At 42.4% G+C, this 21858-nt stretch overlaps 1 protein-coding gene across 1 annotated transcript in view; it reads right to left on the bottom strand.

Annotated features, from left to right (window-relative positions):
* Positions 1-5133: 5133 nt before the first annotated feature.
* PDIA6 (protein disulfide isomerase family A member 6) overlaps positions 5134-21858 on the bottom strand; it is a 512967-nt gene continuing 496242 nt past the window's right edge. The window contains exon 13 of the mRNA XM_044080139.1: positions 5134-5992. Within this exon, the coding sequence (XP_043936074.1) occupies positions 5924-5992 (69 nt within the window). The 3' untranslated portion in view covers positions 5134-5923. The remainder of the gene's footprint in view (positions 5993-21858) is intronic.

The following is a 21858-nucleotide window of genomic DNA, read 5'->3' as shown; positions in this document are numbered from 1 at the left end:
GATGAGAGGGAGCTTACCTTCATGACCTGAGACCTGACAGTGCGAACCCTTGTCAGAGGAAGGGAAGCCATCTGGTTGGTCATGTCTAAACGAGCACCTACGAACTCCAGAGACTAACAATAAACTGTGATTTGGTGTAATTGACTGTGGTGCCCAAATGACGAGACAAGTAATCCCTTGCTTGAACCAACAGATGCCTGGATGGGGTGGTCAAGACCCAGTAGTTTAGGTATGGAAACACCCAGAATCTCAGCAGTCTCAAGTGAGACACTAACACTGCCATACATTTTGTGAACATGTTGAGGGTTGTGGTGAGATCAAAGAGCAATGCTCTGAACTAGTAATGACTGGCTCCCCCAGTGGAAGTGCAGGAATCTTCTGCAGTGCCTTTTCACTTCTGATATGATAGCATGCATGTTGAAGATCCAGAAAGCCCATCCAATCGTCTTTTCACTGAAGAGGTAAAATGGACTAACAGTGATCATCTGGAACTTGAGTGTTTTACGTACTTGTTGCACCTGCTGCGATCCAGAATTGGTCTCAAGTTCCTTGTCTTCTTTGCCATTAAAAAGAATCTCAAGAAAGCTCTGGATCCTTGTTGGCCTGGGGGACCTTTTGGATGACTTTTTCCAAGAGTGCAGCTTCCCTCTGACTGGATGGAACATCAGGGGTGTTTTGTTTTTTTAATTACTGCTGGGACAATTTAGGAAAATGGTAGGAAATAACCTCTGGATATGACTTTCTGCACCCAAGTGTCTTTTGTGATAGATGCCCAGGCTTCTGGGTGCAGAGGTTAAGTGCCCCTCCCTGAATAACTCCAGAGTGCACAATTGGGTCAACTTTCAGTAGTGGTGGTAAGGTCGGTCAGAGAAGGTATCTCTGAAGCCCTGATTCTGAGGTTGTAGTTGAAGAATGAGAGGTTTTCAGATCCAACAATGACATTTTTGAAGATTTCCAACCAGACGGCTCCAAAACCACTGGTTGGATTGGAAAAGATTATGCAACGCCATGTTGAGATAAGGGCAGGTTCATGGGTTTGATAGGAGATGGAGCTGGGATGACCCCATCTGAATCAGAGTCTTGAGAAACTTCTTTATTATCCTAACCACCTCTGCCTGACAAGCTCCTAGAGAACCTAAGGGACAAAGTAGTAGACAGTGGTTTGAAAGATTTTCTAGGTGTTTGCTGCAACAAGGGTGGAAGGCGCCAAGGAGAAATTGGATATGGGGTAAAAAGTGGAAATTGCATTTGAGGACACTTGGCTCTTGATGTAGAAGGCTCTGAAAAAGGTGCTGGATTCGATGTCTTGGTAACATTAGCTGGTGGCTCAGAAGTCAGACTTGAGCAAGGAGAATGATCAGGGGTCCATTTCCTGGACTTTTTTTTTTTTTTTTTTAGAGCAGAGTCCAGCTCGCTTTTGTTTTACTAGAAGAGGGTTGAACTCCAGCTGAGGCAGAAAAGTACAGTTTTGTACCTACCATAAATGTAGATGTCCAATAGGTATGCATCTGCAGTCCTAACATATGTCAACATATGGGTTGTCCCAGTCCTTGGCAGCCCTTCAGCCCGAAGTCTGGTTCAAGTCGGCCTCTGGGCCTCGGCTGACCCCGGCTGTCGCCATAGCTGCTGTAGGTATAAAGGCATCAGCGGCGCGCATTTTTTTCAGTCTTTCTGTTTTGCCCCAGATGCCAGGTGCCTCTAGGAAGGGATTTGGATAAAATGCAAATAATTCCAAACAGTAAGAGCAAACAATATAAGCAAGAGGAAACAAACCTAACAGACTCTAGAACAGAAGCTGCTGGTAAAAAAGGAATAATTAGTAGAGCATTCAAAATATTGCAGGTCAACTATAAGAATCAGTCAGGAGATGTTAGAAAGGATTGGGAAGACAGACTGGATAAGCAATTCACAAATAAACAATAGGAGGATATATGTTTGTCTCCCAGATATGCAACAAAATCTAGAGAATGTAAGATTTTTACTTAAATATTTTTCCACGGTTAAACAGCAAATGTTGGAGGTGTGATGGGAAAGAAAGCAGCAAATGTTGGAGGTGTGATGGGAAATAAAGATGCAATTGGAAATATATTTTCTGGTAGTGTCATGAGTTGGTAGACTTTAAAGATTCCCTGCAGACTACTCTGAGATACTGATTGAGCAAACTGTTGTACCTAGGGAAATGATTTTTCTGTGCTATGATACAGAATCAGAATTGCCTAGACTTAGTAAGGCCTTTTTTAGTCTAATATGGTGGCTGCCAAAAAAGCAATTTTTAGAACATGGAAATCAAGTCTAAACCAACTGGTATTAGAAGTTGTGAATATAGTAACAGAGATAAAACTGGAGCTGGGACAGGAAAAAATGGGAACTGTGGGAACAATACATACAAGGGATGAATGAGGTTTAGAGGAAGGCAGGATTTGAATGAGCTACGTTTTGTTTGACTGGCAACGATTGGGTAGATAAGTGATGCATCATGTTTGCAACTAAAATTACATCAATACGGTCTGTGAGGTAAAATGCTTGCAACTAAAACTGTGTTAATATGGTTTGTTTCCATTTATATAAATTTATGATGATTGCCTATGTCATGATAATTTAATGACACTTCTTGTTAAATGAAAAAAAAAAAAGAAACAAACCTTTTAGAATGAGTTCATTTTTTCTGTCACAGCTCAGGAATTGAACTCCGAAAGAACTAGACAGTCCATATTCCAAGTGGGTAGCTCCCAAAACAATACACACACTCCTTGTGGGCACCTGTGTTAAGGATCTTATGCCCATAAGAAATGCTTTTTTTTTTTTTAATTCTGTATGCTTGTCAGCTGTTAACAACAAAGCTAAACTATTCACAAAACAAGAGGGTGAAAAGGATACTTTTTAAGAAAGAAAAAAAAAAGAAAGAAAATACTAACAATGGTATTCAAAGGATAACCTAAATCAGGTAAATAGAAGAAAGGAAGGATATCAACAATGGTACAACAGACAGTAAGTACCCTGACACAGGTAGAAATGAAACATAAGGGGTAGAAGACAATGGTAAAGGAAGGAAGAGGAAAACAAGATAGGTACAACAAAAATACAAAAAAAGGATATAAAGCCATCTCAATCTTTGTAGCTCAAGAGCAGAAATCTGTGTTTGAACAAAGTAAACAAGATCTGGGGTACACCAGGAGAGTGGGGCATTACAGATAAAGGGATGAGCTCAAAAGCTGGATCCATGAGTCTGGTAAAAGAAGCAAAGTCAGATTCGATATTGGATCCATTTGATGGATGAATGAAAATGACACCATATCCTCCTTTAAGAAATTATTTAACTGGAAGCAATAAGGCAGGGAGAGGAGTTGTATGGGAAAGTTGGCTGATACAGCAAATGCAAAACGGATGGTAGCCTCCTGAGAAACATAGCCAGAGGCTTGGAAGTATAAGGTGTCTAAATTTGGGGCTGCAAAAGTGCTGTAACAGTTCTGGCACCCCCAGGCCTTGGGAGAACAAATGGACCTTGGGTATTATCACATCACCTCTTTTCTATCCTTTTAATGGTGGGAGCACCGCTCTGCATTTTGCGAGGGACATTCTGACAGGGAGCTGCATACATATTGAACCATGTAGTGAGAAACTTCAGCCTAGACAGCCAACTCCCATTTTGTTGTTTTCTTGTGTAATCTAGCACATAAAACACGAGGAGACATTGTGTTAAGGTCCCAGAAAGGATTCTGATCTTTATGTAGAAACATGCATACAGATGCCCTTTAAGGGGAAGACAAACCACATGCATACGACAGATATCGGTTCTTCTTCACATAAGATAATCCCACAGGCACAAGCAAAATAGATGACCAAGAGAACAGGATATTGGATAATAAAAATCGGCACTGGGGTGATTAGTGGGCCAATTCTGGAAGCATTTAGGTCAAACCACTGGACTGACTGCTACATACAAACAAAATGAGGCATTCACAGAATATGCTAAGAAAAAAAATAAAGATGGCATAGGTTGAAGCCACATTCATATGGGCAATGTGCAAAATCCCCTTGAAAGTGAAGTCAGCTCATCTGGGAGAAAGAATGCAAAGCTTTGGAAGTTTGTAGGAATGTCTGGTCTTCGTCTGTGGCAGAGATCCCTTTCGTGATGATTAATGCAGCCGTGATCCATGCATGAACACCAGCACTTTTGCTGTCTGTACGGGGAAGGGCTGGGCCACTGGAACCTACAGCAGTGCTTCATATGTCATGCTGCTACCCAAGGCAGTAAAGGTAATACCAGTGTGGGTCTTCGCAATTAATTTGTCAGGCACAAGGACGCTTTGTGGATCTGTATAAAATTGTACCTGTGCAAACAGTAGAAAAAAAAAAAAAATTTATATAGCTAGTTTGCTACATCACAGGAAAAAACAGAGACTGGACACCCAAGCATATAACTCTTCTAACAATATGCCGGTTACAAGAGAAGATGAACACTACCACAGGAACCACCACTGAGGTTCCAGATGTTAGATCAGTACTATGCTATACACACAATATCTGACTGAAGCAGCGATATTTTTAATATTTATTATTATACTGAACCTCACATGACCAGAGTTCTTACCTACATTAAGGAGTATTTACAGCTCTACTGCATGAACTGCCAAGTTCTTTCCTGCTGGTGAAAGGGTATTACTTTTAGGATGGTGTTCTTTTGTTCATTTACCATCAGTCCTGCTGCATTTACTACCTTTCAAATTTCAGACTTGTAAAATGGAGGCCTCATTCAGGAAGACTTTAAAAGCTGCACATTTAAAAGGTTGTATGTTAAGCCTGAGTCAATCTTTGGATTTGATGCATCTCGTTCACTTATACAAGCTGTCACTTTAGTTATCTTTTGTTGTATTTTTGTACTGAAAGCTGACCTGCTGAATTATTTTGTTTCATCTGATTTTATTGTACAGTAGTTGGATTAAATTACCTTAATAAATGTTCAAAACTGCGCACCAAATTAATAAACCAAATTAATAAACAGTTTTAAACAGAACGGTTTGGAAAAACGAGCAGCTCTCTCGTTTCACAGTATTCCAAGCAAATAGCTGTGAATACCTTGTAACAGTTGCCAACAATTAAATGTCATATCCCTTTAAATCAAATTGAAAGACATTCAAACTTCACACTTTTATTGAAAAATATATGACATGTGCTGCTTAGAAAGAGATGGTCTTCAGTCTTAAACCAAGCACATATTCACAAAGCTGATGATAAAATAAAACAGATTCCCCAACAGAATGACAAAAAAAAGAACTGGATAACATTCAAAGTTTTCTTCTCAATAACTAAGACAATCATTGTATTTACTGAAATTACAATCTACACTTTAAGAAATGTTTAGAAGATAGAAATCAATGAACATAAGTTAGCAAATTAAAATCCATCAAAATAATCAAAGCAAGTCCGGCTACATTCTGAAGAACTGTAAAACTCCGGGTACGTGAAAAAGCAAACATCAGCATGTATAAGGGTCTAAACAAATGTTTAATTCAGTTACAGATGCAAAACCTGGATACCTGTATCAGAAAAACATTCAAAATACATATTTGTAAAATACAGTACAGTTATATAATTGGCAGATAAAGGTATTCATATTTTACCTGTACACTGGACTAATTTCATAACTGGACATACAAGTCCCTCTTTTCTGAAGAGACACTTTTAAATGCAAGATTTGAACAATTCATAGAATTTTTAATGATCTCTTGAGATGTCCAGCTCTCTACAGTGGCACTGTACTCCACACACATTCTGAAACAAGGAAACAAGTTCCAAGTGCAAGCCTGTTGTCTTTTATTAAATAAATGTCCATGTCAACATCCATTTGACTGACAAATGTCTCAGTCCTGTGGTGGACTCGAATTCTCCCAAGAGAAGAAAACTATTAAAGAGACCGCAATCCTCACAATTCATCTTTTGCTATGTCATCCAGATCCACATCACTGAGGTCAATGTCGTCTTCAGCTGGCAGCTGTAACCAAAAGACAATGTGAGATCATATGTCAACTTTACAACTGATAATGAACAGCTGATTTATAAAGTACACCAGACCAAGGGTAATACTTGTACAGTATATAACTTAATTCATAAAGTACTATATACCCAAACTGATCATTTAGACAGGTTATTAATTAAAACAGAAATATGTCATGAGTGTGTGCTTAAAGTAAATATGATTTAACAACAAGCGTTGAACAAATAAATGGACTACACAATCATGTTCCTTTACACTGCAAGTTGTTTTGAAAATGGTTGCTTTATTAATATACAATTTCCACAGCTACAATGCTGTATACAGAAAAAGGATTATGTTCAACACTGAGATCACTGTCACAGTATCTTAAGCTATTTGGGTTATATTCTTGCCTATGATATGATTACCAGCCAGCTTTGAAAGCTTTAGGACACTTTCCACATAACAAAAGTGACAGCGGCTCAAGAGGGAGTTTTGGGGCCAAAAGCTTCAGAGCTTTCTCGCTGAAGAGCTCTCCCTTTACAGACTTCATGGTCAGCTAATGATCCTTTTCAAGGCTGGGCAGGCAAATAACCTGCTAGGAAATTAATCCACTGCATTTACTTTTCTGGAAAAAAAATAGAAAAAGAAATGTGTGTGAATTTTTTTTTTATTTTGTGCTGGAAAATGATTTATTTTTGGGCCATTATGGTTCTCAAAGGGAGTTTTACTTATGAAATTCTCATGTAAAAATACTGTCTAAAAATATTTACTTTTCATATATGTATGTTTGTGTAGAGTGAGTGTGTTTGGGGCAGGATGCTGTACTGTTGGGGGCAGTCATGGAAAATTTTACCTCAGAACTTTAATTTTCCCGTGAGAAGGTTTACTGACTCGTTCAGTCTCCACTACCCAATTGTGAGGCTTCCTTCCCGGTTTGAATATGGAGTAATTGTCAGTCTCTGCTGTTCTTGCTTCTCCCACTCACAAGAGGAAAATTAGCAGGAAGTCTTTACGTGTCTATCTGGCTGCATCACTGCCTCAGCTGCTAATGGATGAGACTACTGTGGCAAAAACTGTTTTCTCACACCACTCATTATTTCCTCTGGTGTAGCTCCTTGGGAAGCTATTAAGGACCAGGAGACTGGTACACCACCTGCAGCTGTATGGTTGATCTCTCCAGGCAAGGGAGAACTACTCTTGATGGTCTTGGGAGGAGTGGGTGAAAGTATTTTACTTTGCTGATGTAAGGTGCCCCATTACCAGGCTAGTGCTTCTGTCAAAGACTGGTCCCTTCCAAAGAATCTCCCAGGAAAAGAAAGCAGAAAAGTAATATTTCTTATTCTGCATCTTTAACTATGGACAAGAAAGATTTGTTCAGTTTTGCTAAGGGATTACTCTTTACTTTTAATGTGCTAAATCCCATTTCCTCATTGTCTGGTATAAAAGAAAATTATTTCTCTCTCAGCCCAACCTTTCTTTCTTTAGTTAATTCTCCTTAAGCTTTTACTTATTTATTTATATTTATACATTGTTAACCAGTTTACCCACTAGGCTAATGGTCTCCTTTCAAGGGAGACATGAGGTGGTATTCATACTGACTAGGGAAAAACTTGACAGGACACAGGGTGACTTCCCCAAAGTCTTTTCGGTATCTGCTGTGGGATCTTTTATACCCACATGAACTGCTACAAATTCAGGCTGATGGGGTCTCGGTTTAGTATCTCATCTGAATGGCAGAACACCTGGGACTGCAGGACCCTTCTTATGCTGCAGTACAGCATCACAGTATTGGAAAATTAATCCAACTGGTGAGCACCAAGGAGTGTGCGCCACCTGATGAACTATAAAGAATGCAAAGTTCGGCTTCTGAATAAAATGATTCTTCAGATTTTCCTCCAGAACATTTATCCTTTTTTGAGATTATTAACAAAAAAGGGACTTTATGTTCCTACTGAAAAAAACTATTTCCCAGCAAAAGTATTATGATTTCTTGTCTGCAGCTGTTTCTCCTGTGCCGTCTGCCTTAAACATTTTATTAACAGCTTGCACTATGCTTGACAGTCAGCCCCCTGCTCCCCAAAGGTCTGACAGGTTATTTATGATATACATACGCAACTCAAACACAGATTTTTATTATCCAAGTCCCAAATCAGAAAATGTAGTGACATCTTAATGTTAAACATTATGAACACTGCCCACCATTTTCCTCTAAGGATGGGAATGTTTTTGACAGACTTTGGAAGTTAGTTGGATTCTTTTGAGTACACGAGACAGTCAACTGATAAATTTCCCTCTTCAGAGGTTAAAAATGTATTCTGCTTCTCAGATACACAGACTCTAACTGTTCTTATGATTTCTGTTGATGCTATATCTACAGCCACTGCTACGGGTTCTATTATGAGAGGGATTTACTTAGTTACATTCTCACAACCTACTACATGTTACTAAGCTGAAACTTTGAATACTCCCTTGGAGAAGATGCGTCATCTGGCCCCTCTGCAACTGAGGTCCCTAAAAGTTTGATGAGAAAGGCAAACTGATTCAAGAAGTTACTCAGATTTTTCAACCCTCCTTTTTAAAGTTTAGTAAAACCTCTCTCTCTCTCTCTTCAACTCTTTTCCAAGAACAAAAAAAGCAATCTCAGCAAAGTCCCAATAAACAAAATTTCAAAATGCAATGCTAGGAGGTGCAAGAAAAAAAAAAGGGGGAGCCTGCTAGAACTAATGGCAGTCAAAAGGTCAGAATGACTACATCCCAAATCAAACATATGTGCTAGAAAATAAAGTCTGGAATAAAGGCTGAAAAAAAGGTCAGTATTTTAAGAATGATGCTCAATTTTAAAATCCTGGTTATGATCCGATTTGACTATTAGTGCTACAGCCTCAAACCCTTCATTTTTTTTTTAAACCCAAAAATGCCTGGCATCTCCAAGTAACTCAGAGTTTGGTGCTTATTTTAAAACACATATGTAGTGCCTTTTACTCAGGGTAACCATTTGTCTGACATATATAAGGTGGAAGGAAAGAGGCTGGGTTGCCTCAGAACAGACTGGAATTAAACTATCATTAAGATAAATACATAACTTCATATCTTACACATTCAGTCCTTCCAACCAGACATACTGGTTAGAGTCCCCACCTACTAGACTCCTTAAAGATGGATGCCCCAAACAAAGCCCTGGCTCTGGAGACATTTGTCAAAAAGTACAAAGTGGACTGTATGAGTTAAAGACCAAAGTGGCAGCCTGGTAAATCTTGCCCAAGGACAGTGTTCTGAAAAAGGCAGAAACTCCTCTAGTGGTGTGAGCTTCATGCTTAACGGGCAATGATTTATTCCTTGAAGCATAAATAAAGTAGACACAGTCTGGAATGAAAAATCTTAGGAACTTGTTAGGTGTGAAGGAAACAAACACTGCTAATCTTTTGCAAAGGAAGCTGTCCTATGAAGATAGAACCAAAGTTGTCTGTGAACACCTAATGTACATTAAGATTTATTCTCATTTGTTTTGGTAATTTGGGAAAACAAATGAAAGATGAATGGGCTACTAACATTTGGCCTTGCAGCCTACCTTTGGAAGAAAGGAAGGAAGGATTAGTTTGGAGAATAACTTTGTCCTTATGAAAATCTATGCACGGTGAAACTGAAGACAAAACATGAAGTTATGATACTCTCATGTTGAAGCGACTGCTACTAAAAATACAGTTTTCTGTGACAAAATCTTAATCTCTGCAAATATGGCTGGTTCAGTTGGGGGTTTTGACAAAATTTCCAAAACCAGATTAAGTCTTGTTCACACTTCTGTATTTTTTCTATCACAAGGTGACTAAATAATGAAAATCTGTCAATGGGGACACTTGCAATGGATGCTTTAAAGTTGTCCACAAAAAAATTGCACAGTTGCAGCCAGACCTGATCTGTCATAGCCACACCTGTATTGACTGCCAGAGACACTTCATGAAGAAGTCTGGAATGTTGATTATTTTGTTCAGGGAGTCTCCAACTGCTTCTGAGAGTCTAATCTAGGGGGCCTTCAAGTGTGGCAACAACTTGTTGCACCAGATTCCTCTGACAAAGGCTCTAGAAGTTGGTGTAGTTTAGAAACCTCAGCATGACATATACATCTGCTTCTCTAGTCTGTCCACAGTCCTCGACTCCCTGTTTGGGGTGGAAAGTAGCTGCACTGTCAGCTTCTTTTTCAGTGCTGCTGCCACAACAATGGAATCCACCAATGGACTTATGGCGTAATGGTGTCTGTCCTTGGGGCAACTGTGAATATTGTCAATCTTCAGAGGCACCAATATTTTATGGCCAGGTCTATTAACTTCTCTTCTGGAGGAATCACCCAACAAGCACAGGGTGTCAAACCCACAAGCCTCAAAGAGAACTTCCTCATCCTAAAAAAAGGGGGGAGGGGGGTAATCCCCTTTGCTATACAAGTTCTAGGATACAAACTGGTGTCAGATGTTACAGACTCCGAAGGGGGGTCTATATGTCAGCTTTTACAGGTCTTCCTTGGAATTTTGAATGGACTGTCCCAACTTCTCAGAAGACTTCATCTGCAGCTGAGCAGTGGCTCTGAAGTGCAGAACAAAACTCTGATCTAAGGATGCTTGATGAGACAGAGAGGCCAGGAGGAGTGCGAGTCACAGGTATGTGCTGATACCAATGAGATTTACATTTTCAAAGGAGATTAAATTATGCCCCCCACCCCAAATAACCTGGAAGGTCACAACAACTCTGCTTGGTTGGGTCAGAGGATGCAGACTCCAAGACCGATCAGTCCCTCCCACTGGAAAAACGACTGGCACCAAAGAAGGCATGGACAACTTCTTGGAGGGGATAAGAACAAAGGTCTGAAACACCAATGTCTCCTATAATGACAATGGAACCACGAGAGTCAAGTGAAAAAAGGTGCAAAGGCCTCAAGGTCCAGTTGATGGTCTCGAGATGGTCTTGGTCCTGAAACTGGGACAATGTGAGTTGGATTAGGCACCTCGAGTGCCAAATGAGAAGGTAGGGTCAGCACCAAGGAAACACAACTCAAGAACAGGACTGAGTTTGAAACCACTGGTGCCAAAAAATCCAAAGTTGGAAGGATCTACAAGTGGGAATGCGGGGACAGCCCAATCCAACTTTGAAGGGGATCGGAGGACTTCTAGCTCCATCTGCATCTTCAGGAAGGTCCTCTTCAAGCAGTCCATGCCCACCTCTTAAGTACTCTTGCATGACCTCTTTCTTTTTTAATTTCTCCAATTCTTTTGGGTTTCTAATACCATGACAGAAATGGGCCCCATTCCCACGTCAAAGTAAGATTAAAATTCATGAAATTAGTACTGTTTCAATCTTTGATGTTAGCCAGAAGTGCTCTTTGCAGCACCTGCAATATGCCCAATAATCGCTCCTTCTCCTGCAATTCATATGGAGTTACACGTATCGGTAACATATCTAAGTATGATTGTAAAATTCTTTATAAGACCCGTAGCTCCTACTGTACATAAAACACTATAGTCACTGGGTGTAGCAATTTCAATGATCAAGGCTAATTCTGTCTTCTTTCATGGACTACTATATCTGGTTTTCTTGCATCTATTTTTGAACCGTTAGTAATGGGTGATCCCATGTGATACAAACATGCTTTGTGGCTCATGTTTCAGTGTTTTTAGCAATTTCAATAACATGACGTTTGCACAATCCCCAATGCAACAGTCTTACCACATTATGCCTTTCAGTATACAGTCCTTCTGCCATTAGTACATCACAACCAGCAACAAGATGTGTGACTTTTCAATTCTGTTTTACAAAACCTACATTTGTCTGTTTCTCCCAAATGTTCAAAGGACTTCGTAAACTAACGTGCATGTAGTCAGCTATCTTGTGCAGCCAATAGTAACCTTTTGTCTTCCGATTTAAATTCACCTCTCCTTAACCATTCCTGCATTTATCCTGATCAACATGAAGTTGTTCCAAGAGTTTTCTAAACTTACTATACTTATACATTTTCCACATTTCTTGCCTTCTCATCTGACCCCCTCACCTTATATTTTCTTTTTTCTAGCACACTCAGTTGCTGTCTGATTTTTATCTACTTCTGGTTTGATTTCTGTTCCTGCTTGACACCCAGATATGCTTCTGTTAAACTAAGCACAGAATTCACCTTAAACTTATTCTCCTCATGTTTCAAATGTTTCACTACGTTCGGGTCTTGTGAGATCAGCAGATATGAAGTCCTATGACTGCAAGTAATGAATTTTGAGGAGGCCCATACCTCCTTCAGAACAGGGAATACATAATCTTGGTATGCACTGATTTTTTACAAATCATTTATTTGATGAGCATGAAGCATCCTTCTTGTTGTCCTGTATATCGGACACCTTTTGGGGCCAGACAATCACTCCAAAAAGTACAGTTGTGTACGCTTACCATAAATGTAGATGTTCGAGTGTCTTCACTGTTGCAGTCATCACTGTAGGGGTCTTCCTGCCAGCAGGCAGCCCTCAGTCGGCCAGAATCCCAAAGTCTGGGTCCGGCATCGGCTGTGTACTCGCCCTCCCTGACGTCAGTGCGTCAGGGGTACAAAGCTCCCAGCCGACGCCATGTTCTCCAGTTTTTCTTGCCCCAGATGTCAGGTGCCCAACAGTAAAGGCTAAAAGTAAAACAAAAATGTAACATACAACAAACCCCATACCCTGTAGCAAATACACCTCAGAAGAAGGGTGAAGCAGGGAACCACACCAATAACAATATAAGAGGGGACAGGAGGGTGGGTAACCCAGACTGCAACAGTGAAGACACTCAAACATCTACATTTATGGTTAAGTGTACACAACTGTACTTTGTTCATCGTGTTTCACTGTTGCAGTCATCACTGTAGGGTTGAATCCCAAACCCGAGATAAAGGGTGGAGGTTATTGAGTAGAAGGGGTGGCTAGAAGGCCTTGCAAGACTGCAGAAGCAAAGCCTGTCCTAGACTTAGAATAAAGAGGGAGATTATAGTGCTTAGAGAAAGTATGCACTGAACTCCAAGTTGCAGCTTCCAAAATATCTTTGGTAGGGACTCCCCTGAGAAAGGCAGCTGAAGTAGCAGCAGCTCTGGTAGAGTGAGTCCTAATGCTTCCTGGGATTTGCTTTCCATGATGAGAGTAACAAAATCTGATTCCATGAGCAATCCATTTAGAAATGGTCTGTTTTGAAATAACTTTGCCTTGGGAATTTGCTGCATAAGAAACAAACAGTTCTGTTTTCCTGATATCCTTGGTTCTGTCCAGATAAAAGCAAAGCTGCCTGTGCACGTCCAAAGAATGCAAGATCCTCTCCCCCTTATTTTGTGGATTAGGTAAAAAAGTTGGCAGGTGAATAGTTTGGTTTAAAGCCACTTTAGAAACCACTTTAAGCATGAAAGTAGGGTTAGTCCTCAAAGAAACCCTGTTTTAATGAAAAATAATGTAAGGTTCCACAGCCATGAGCGCTTGTAACTCGAGACTCTCCTGGCTGAAGTTAAAGCCAATAGGATAAGAGTCTTCCATGATAAATACTTTATATCAGATGTGGCCGCAGGCTCAAAAGGAGGCAGAGTTAGTTTTTCCAGGACATAACTGAGGTCCCAGGCAGGGATGGGTGGTGTCCTATGGGGCCTTAAATTCTTTGCTCCTCTAAGATATTGTTTCAGAAGTGGATGTGAAAAAATTGGAGGATCTGTATTATAATGTGCAGAGATAGCTGAGGCATGTATTTTTATGGAGGAAAAAGATAAACCCTTATGCAACATATCTGTTGAGTAATGTAAAATCAATGGAATATTTGGAATGTGAGGATCTGATTCCTGAGCATGCATCCAGGTGCAAAATCACTTCCATTTACCTTCATAAGATTTCCTAGTGCTAGGCCTTCTGGCTTCTAAGATAACATCCATGACCTGTTTAGAAAGGGTAGGATTAATCATAGACCCTGAATACGCCAGGCTGCCAGGCTGAGAGTTTTGATATGAGAGTGCAAGACCTGGCCCTGATGTTGAGACAAAAGATCTGGAATCTGAGGTAGAATCCAAGGAGGTTCCTGGGATAGATTAATCAGTGTTGAGTACCAAAATTGTCGAGGCCAATTTGGGGCTAGTAAGATCAGCTTTGGTTTGTCCTGTTTTATTTTTAATAACACCCTTGGTAGAAAAGGTAGTGGTGGAAAGGCATACCCCGAGAGGTTACTCCAACTGAATGAAAGAGCATTCACTTTCCATGCTAGCTTGTGATATGTCCTTATGCAAAAAGTCTGTAACTGGTAGTTGTGGGGAGATGCAAATAGATCCATGTCCGGGCAGCCCCAGGCTTCTGTAATCATCTTGAATATTTGGGTGTCAGGCATCCACTTGTGTGGGTCTGACAGGTTCCTACTCAGGCTGTCTGCCAGAGTGTTTTGTTTCCCTGGCAGGAATTGAGCTTGTAAGTCCATTTTGCAAGCTAGTGCTGTGTTCCATAGAGTCATGGCTAGTCTGCAAAGGGGGTAGGAGTGTGAACCCCCTTTGCTTGTTTATGTACCACATAACTGTGGTGTTGTCTGTCCGTATCAGTAGCTGCCCTGGCTGAAAAGATCCCTGAAAGCCAAGAGGGCATTCTGCACAGCTAACATCCCTTTTAAATTGATATGTAGATGCTTCTGATGCTCTGTTCAAAAACCTTGCAGGCCTTTCCCCTGCAAGCTGGCTCCCCATGCATAATCCAAGGCGTCCGTTGGTTATCACTTGGTAGGCTGGAGGTAGACTGAAGGCTTTCCCTTTGTTTTGAAGACATGCCATGGCCCACCAATGGAATTCCTTTTGCAGGCAAGGCAAGACAGCAATCTCTGTTTCTAGACTGTGACAATGCTGGGACCATACGCTTTTTAGGTACCATTGTATCTTCCTCATATGCAGTCTTGCATATGGTATGAGTAGGATGCAGGAAGCCATGTAACTCAAAAGCCTGCATGAATTTCCTTGCAGTTAGCAGAGACATTAACGCCAGGCTTTTGAAAGTTGAAGCCAGCTGTAGTTGTTTTTCTGATGTCAGGAATGCCATCTGGGTTGTTGTGTTTAAAAGAGCACCCAGGAAAGTTATCTGTTGAGTGGGTGTCAAATTTGACTTTTTTACGTTCACAGAGAATCCCAGGTACTTGAGTAGATTCTGAACAAATTCCAGGTGCTGGAGTAAAATGTCCTTGCTGTCTGCTTGAATAAGGCAGTCGTCCAGATAAGGGTAAATTTGAATTCCCTTGAGTCTGCAGTAAGCTACTACTGGTGCCAGGCACTTGGTGAAGACCCTGGGCGCAGTAGACAAGCCAAAGGGCAGCGCAGAGAATTGGTAATGTTTCGAGCCTGCCTTGAACCGGAGGTATCTTCTGCACTCCTGTCTGATAGGAATGTGTAGGTAAGCCTCCTTTAAATCCAATGTCACCATCCATGCATTTTTGCTCAACATTGGCAGGAGCTGCTGCAGAGTAAGCATCTTGAACTTTGGTATCTCCAGGAAAGTATTTAAGACTGACAGATCCAGGATGAGTCTCCAAGTATTTTGCTTTCTGGGAACTAGAAAGAGTCTTGAATAAAAGCCTTGTCCCGTCTCTGAATTTGGAACCAGTTCTATGGCCCTCATAGCCATGAGGGACCTCACCTGTTTTAATGCCTCTGCCCATTGAGTTTTTGGTAGGTCTGGCCATCTGTTTGGTTTTGGTAAGGTGTGAAAGTGGAATTTGTAACCTCCAACTACATCCAGAACCCAACTGTCTTGGGTTATGTAAGTTCAATTTCGGTGAAAAAGAGAAAGTTTTCCTCCCAGAGGAGCTTCCAGGAGAGAGGTTCCTGAAGCCATGCAGGGGGAGTCATTGAGCCTGTTTCCTATAAGGTTGAGACCTATCTTCTCCACCCCTGGGGGTGGAAGTACTCCACTGTCTATGTCTATAAGAGGTCTGTGCTTGGGCCCTCCCTCTGGGGCGCCTATATCTACCCCTCTGAGGCCTGTCCGAGCTGGGAAAGGACCAATTTTTAGCTGGCCAATTTCTGCTAAATCTAGGAGGCTGAACTTGTAAGAAATCCTTAACCGTTTGCATGGATTTTGCCTTATCCTCCATTTTCTTTATAACCTCTTCAGCATTAGACCCAAACAAAACATTATGTTGAACAGGAGCATCCAGTAACTTTGCTTTCATTTGATCAGGCAAATTTTGTTCCTTTAACCAAGCATGCCTTCTAATGACCGTGCCAGTGGTAGCCGCCTTGCAAGAGGCCTCCAAAGCATCAAAACCACAGTGTAAGGTATGTTTCCCCACCTGCTCAGTAGCATGCATCAAATCATGTAATTCCTTATTATCTGCACATGCAGAAATGGTACCCAGTTTTTGTTTCATAACAGACAAAAGGTATTGCTGATATTGCAACATATGAAATTGACAATTTAAAGCCCTAATAGATAAAGTAGCAGAAGTGTACACTTTTTGCCCCATCTCTCCAAAGCTCTAGAATCCTTACCTGACGGAACAGGGTTCTTAGCAGTAGTGGCCTTAACACCCTTAGGACCCTGAGAAATGGTTTCTGGATCAGCAGTAGGATTTTTATAAAGAAACTGGTGGGAGTCAGGGACTCTGTAATATCTATCAGGCTTAGCAGGGGCCGGAGGAAAGGCGTCAGGAGTTAAATTAGACTCAGAAAAAAACATCATCCACAATATCCAAAATAGGAGGACTAGCCAGGGGTCTGTGTTGGGGAAGAAGAAAGAAATCCCTAAGCCTTCTCTTAGATTCAGAGTACTCCTGTCCTTCCCAGTGAAAATGTTCCCTCATGTCATGTAAAGTTTCCCCAAAAAGAGTAATCCTCAGGAGGAGAAGCTGAAAGAATGGATTCCTCAGCATCAGAATCCTCATAAGGAGGGAAAGTATAATCCTGTTCAGAGGAAGACACTGAAGAGATAGATGCCTGATCAGAGGATTCATAATCCAATTCTTGTCTTGGCCTTTTGTCTGGAGGGGGATGTGAACCCCTAATCATAGTTAGCAAGTCCTCCGCCATTTTAAGCATTTGTTTTTGAAATGTAGGTCTCGGATCAGAGGAGGCCTGGGCTTGAGTCTTTGTTTTAGGAGTCTCTGCCTTTACCTGAAGCTGCGCAGGCCTGAAACCCCCCTCGGAAGCCGGTACCTGCACAGCAGCTCCAGACCCATCAGAGGGAGCATTATCCGAAGGTCCTGCACCTGGAGTTCAAAGGCCTAGTTGGCTCCTCGTGGGAGTCCGTTTCGGCAAGCGGTTCTGTAATGGCCGATGACAGAGGCTGCGAAAGCGCCTCACTGACTATGGCCGAATCGGCATCTGGCTCTGATTGTAAACTGTCGTCTGATTTGGACCTCGGAGGCCTATCCTTACCCTTGCGCCTTTTATGAACTCTGGTAGTCGGAAGCGTGTCCGACGACATGTTATAATTAAATCGCCTCCCAAAGTAATGAAAGGCAAAATCGTATCTCCGTTTAATAGTACGTTGATTAAATCTAGCACAAAACCGACAACTAGCTACGTCGTGGTCAGGGCCTAGACAAGGAATACAGTAAGAGTGAAAATCCTTAATACAATTATTAACTTTTTCTGACATTGGTCTGGAGCAAGAAAAAAGTTTCCCCAATGGGGTACTTAGCTTTGAAAAGAAGAATGTCTTCGGTATGAAGCACCAAAAATAACAGGAGTCAACCGGACTAGCACTTGTGAACTGCTTCCACCGCGTAGCAAGAAAGACTGGAGAACATGGCGTCGGCTGGGAGCGTTGTACCCCTGGCACACTGACGTCAGGGAGGGTGAGTACACAGCCAACGCCGGACCCAGACTTTGGGATTCTGGCCGACCGAGGGCTGCCTGCCAGAAGAACCCTACAGTGATGACTGCAACAGTGAAACACGATGAACATCTGTAAATTAGGACAGGGAAGACAAAACCAATTTATAGCTTGAACTTTATTCCTAGATGTCAACAATGTTTTCAGTATTGTCTATTAAAATATTCCTTATCAACACAAATTCACATTTGTCATGTTTTATTGTTAAGCCTTCATCACTTCCAAAATATTTATACACCCCCTCTTGCTCAAGCTCAATCACATTCTTATCCCAAAAGAGAAGTTATGTCTTATCATAACGTTCCATCTGTGTTGTTAATCTTCTACCATTCATCACTGATGGGGTTCGGTTCTGAGCCTTCGGAACAGAGTCGGCCGATTAGCAAGCTCGCACCAGCCAAAAAAACTCTTGACCTAAGTCTCTACCCAGAATGCCCTTCTCCCCGCTACCTCAGATCGAGTTTGCTAAGAAAAGGAAGTAAAGCCGAGGCCACTTTTGCGCAAGTACCCTAGGGCACCACTTAGACCCAAAGCATCCCCCAGGAGCCTTTGGAGGGGGAAGGAGGGTGGGAAGTGATGAATGAAAGAAGATGAACAACACAGATGGAACGTTATGGTAAGACATAACTTCTTTATCTGATGTTGTTAATCTTCTTTCCATTCATCACTGATGGGACAGAATCCCAAGCTACCTTGAGATCCATGGGTGGCTCCTTATGGAAGAACATTCCTGAGTACCACTGAGCCAAAGGCAGCTCTCCCTCTGGAGACCAGGTCCAATTTGTAATAATTGACAAAAGGTATGAGGCTTAGCCCAAGTAGCTGCTGCGCAGATGTCATCCATGGAACCCCTGGAATGGAATGCTATAGATGTTGCCATAGATCTAGTGGAGTGAGCTTTAACTTTTGGCATTATGGAGGGAATAGATGAAACGTATGCAGTCCCTTAGCCAACTTGATAATGTAACCTTGGAAACAGCCTCTCCCATTTTGGGTCCAGAAAAAGAAATGAAAAGCTGCTCAGATTTACGGATAGGTTTGGTCCTGTCTAGGTAAAATCTCAATTGTCTATGTACGTCTAAAGAGTGAAAGCAATACTCTCCTCTACTGGCAAAATTCAGAAAAAACACTGGTAGATCAATGGTCTGGTTTACAGAGAATTCAGAAACAACTTTGGGAAGAAAGGATGGGTTCGTCTGAAGTGACACTCTGTCTTTATGAAAGACCAGATAGGGCCTCGTGATACACAGTGCCTGCAGTTCCGAGACTCTTCTGCCAGAGGTAATGGCTACCAGGAACAAAGATTTCCAAGACAAAAACTCTAGGTCACACTTGGCAGCAGACTCAAAGGGTTTTTCAGTCAAAGACTGAAGGACTAGAGTGAGGTTCCACGGGCTGTCTAATAGGAGGCCTGAGATGAGAGGTCCCCCTTGAGGAAAGCCTTGCAAAGGTGTAAAGAGATGAGGTGCCATCTAAACTATTGTGGAAGCTGGAAATCGCCGCTACATGCACTCATACCGTAGAGGCAGAGGCTCCATTATCAAAAAACTTAGCCAGGTATTGAAGCACTGCAGTAACTGGGGCCGAATATGGTTCCAGCATGTTAACCTTGAACCAGATGGAGAACCTTTTCCATTTATCCTGATAAAGTCTTCTCGTGGATGGTTTGTGAGAGGCCAGAATAATGTCTCTAAACAGGCAAGGGGAGACTAGCTTGCCTGGTGACTAATGGAAGTGGAGAAACCAAGCTGTCAGCTTGAGGCTGGACAGATTTGGGTGAGTAATGAGATCTGGTAGAGTGGTCCAGAATCCATGGTGGGTATGCTAGGTGAGGCCGAAGGAAGGGGAACCAAACTTGTCGAGGCCAGAATGAGGCTATGAGGATCACCTTGCATCTCAACCGAACAGCTTTCTTTAGAAATTGTGGGATCAGAGGGATGGGAGGATAATCAAAGAATTCCCGTGGGCCAATCGTGGATCACAGCATCCCTCAGTGACTCCCTCTCCAGGGAAAGTAGGGTGAAATAGCTGTGCACTTGGTATTTGATGGGGAAGTGAAAAGATCGCAGCAAGGCTGGCCCCAGTGGCTGAAGATTACAGACGCCACCTCGAGGTTGAGGGACCACTCAGGTATAAGGATGCATCTGCTCAGTTTGTCCGCAATCACGTTGGAGCTCCCCGGGATATGCGCTATCAGAAAGTGGGTGGAAGCTATCGCCCACTGTCAAATTCTCATGGCTTCTCAACATAGGGGGTAGGACTTGGTTCCTCCTTGCTTGTTGATGTACCAGACCACTGACATATTGTCCGACTGAAATGCAAAAGTCCCGTAAGGGAGAGCCGAATGGAAGGCCCGCAACACAAACAGTATGGCTCTCAGTTCCAGAACAGTGATATGCAGGTAGGCCTCTGAGGTGGACCATGTGCCAGTCATGTGACAGTCTTTCCCTGGAAATGACCCCCCCCCCCCACCTGATCAGGGAAGCATCCAGGATCACAATGGCTGTGGGCTGAGGAGGTTGAAATGGGTGACTCCAAAGAATTATGCCTGGCCTCATCCACCAAGGCAGGTCCTGCTTACAGGAGTTGGTTATTCGAATCTGGTAATCGAGGGGATGACAGTTTAGGAACCACTGACACAGGAGGAGCCATTGCAGAATCCGCATATGTAGCATTGCTAGAGGCACTATTGGAATTGACGCAGCCATGGAACCTAGGATCTGAAGAACTTCTCTTGCAGAAATTGTTGTTTGAGATAGAAACACCCAGAGTTGAAGCCTCAGTCAATGGAGTCTGTGAATTGAGAGTGATACCAGACAGGACTGAGTATTGAACACTGCTCCAATGAACTCTATTTGTTGTGTAGGGATAAGGTTTGATTTCTCCCAATGTATCGTTATTCCCAACAATTTTGCCAGAGAGAGAGAGAGAGAGTACAGTGCAGCACTGTTACCAGAAGATGCTCAGTGGGGGCGGGGGGGAGCCAGTCATCTAAATATGGAAACACCCAGAATCCTTTTAGTCTCAAGTGAGCTGTTACTACTGCCATGCATTTCGTGAACACTCTGGGGGCTGCAGAGAGACCAAATGGCAAGGCACGGAATTGCTTCCTAGCCGGAAGCGAAACAGACTCCTGGAGCCTTTGTCCATCTTGACATGGTAATACGTATCCCGGAGATCTATAAAGCACATCCAATCGCCTTCTCTCAAAAAGGGAAGGATGGACTGAACCGTGACAATCCGGAATTTGGTTTGGGTGACCGACTTGTTTACACTGCTGAGATTCAAAATGGGTCTCCAGTCCCTTGTCTTTTTTGGCACCAAAAAGAATCTCCAAAATCCGGATCCGCGCTGGTCTGGTGGGACTGGTTGGATGACTTTTTTTTGAGACTGCTTTAAAATCTCTGAAGCTGCTTCTTCCCTTTGACTGGGTGGAACATCGGGAAGTTTTCTTAAAAATTTCGGCTGACAAAAAAGGGGAATGGTGTAACCTCTGGTAATAATGTTCTATACCCAATGATCGGTGGTGATAGACTGCCAGGCAACATGGTGCAAAGAGAAATGACCCCCGACTACTTCCAGAGGTAAGCAATCGGGCCACCCCTCAGGAGCACTGATAAGGCTGTTCCAAGTAAGAATCCCTGGAGCCTTGGTTACGAGGACCCCTTTGCCTCTATAGGGGCGTCTTCAGGAATTGTTACACCCTCTGCCTCTGGGAGTATCATCACCATGTGCGGCAAGGAAAGGACCCTGGAGATTTCTTATGCCACATTTTCCCACTCCTCTGATTCTTGGAGAAGGTACGTTGAGGGTTGGAAAACCGTAGGCCTACAGCAGAGAGGGATTCTCCATCTTGCTCACACTCGACTAGCGTGCGCTTCACTTTGGAGCCAAAAAGGGATGAAGCTTCAATGGGAGCATTCAGAAAGGAAGACAAAGAGATCCGCAAGGTCACAAATGCGCATCCAGGCATGATGCCTCAATGGCCAAACCCATTTCTCTAGCCATCCCTTAGGTCTTGTGTGACAGCAACCTCATGGACAA

Source organism: Protopterus annectens, chromosome 1.part1 (assembly GCF_019279795.1).
Source record: "Protopterus annectens isolate FY-2018-M chromosome 1.part1, PAN1.0, whole genome shotgun sequence".
NCBI classification, from domain to species: domain Eukaryota; kingdom Metazoa; phylum Chordata; order Ceratodontiformes; family Protopteridae; genus Protopterus; species Protopterus annectens.
The sequence above is the reverse complement of the archived record's forward strand: the minus strand, read 5'-3'. Positions and strand labels throughout refer to the sequence as shown.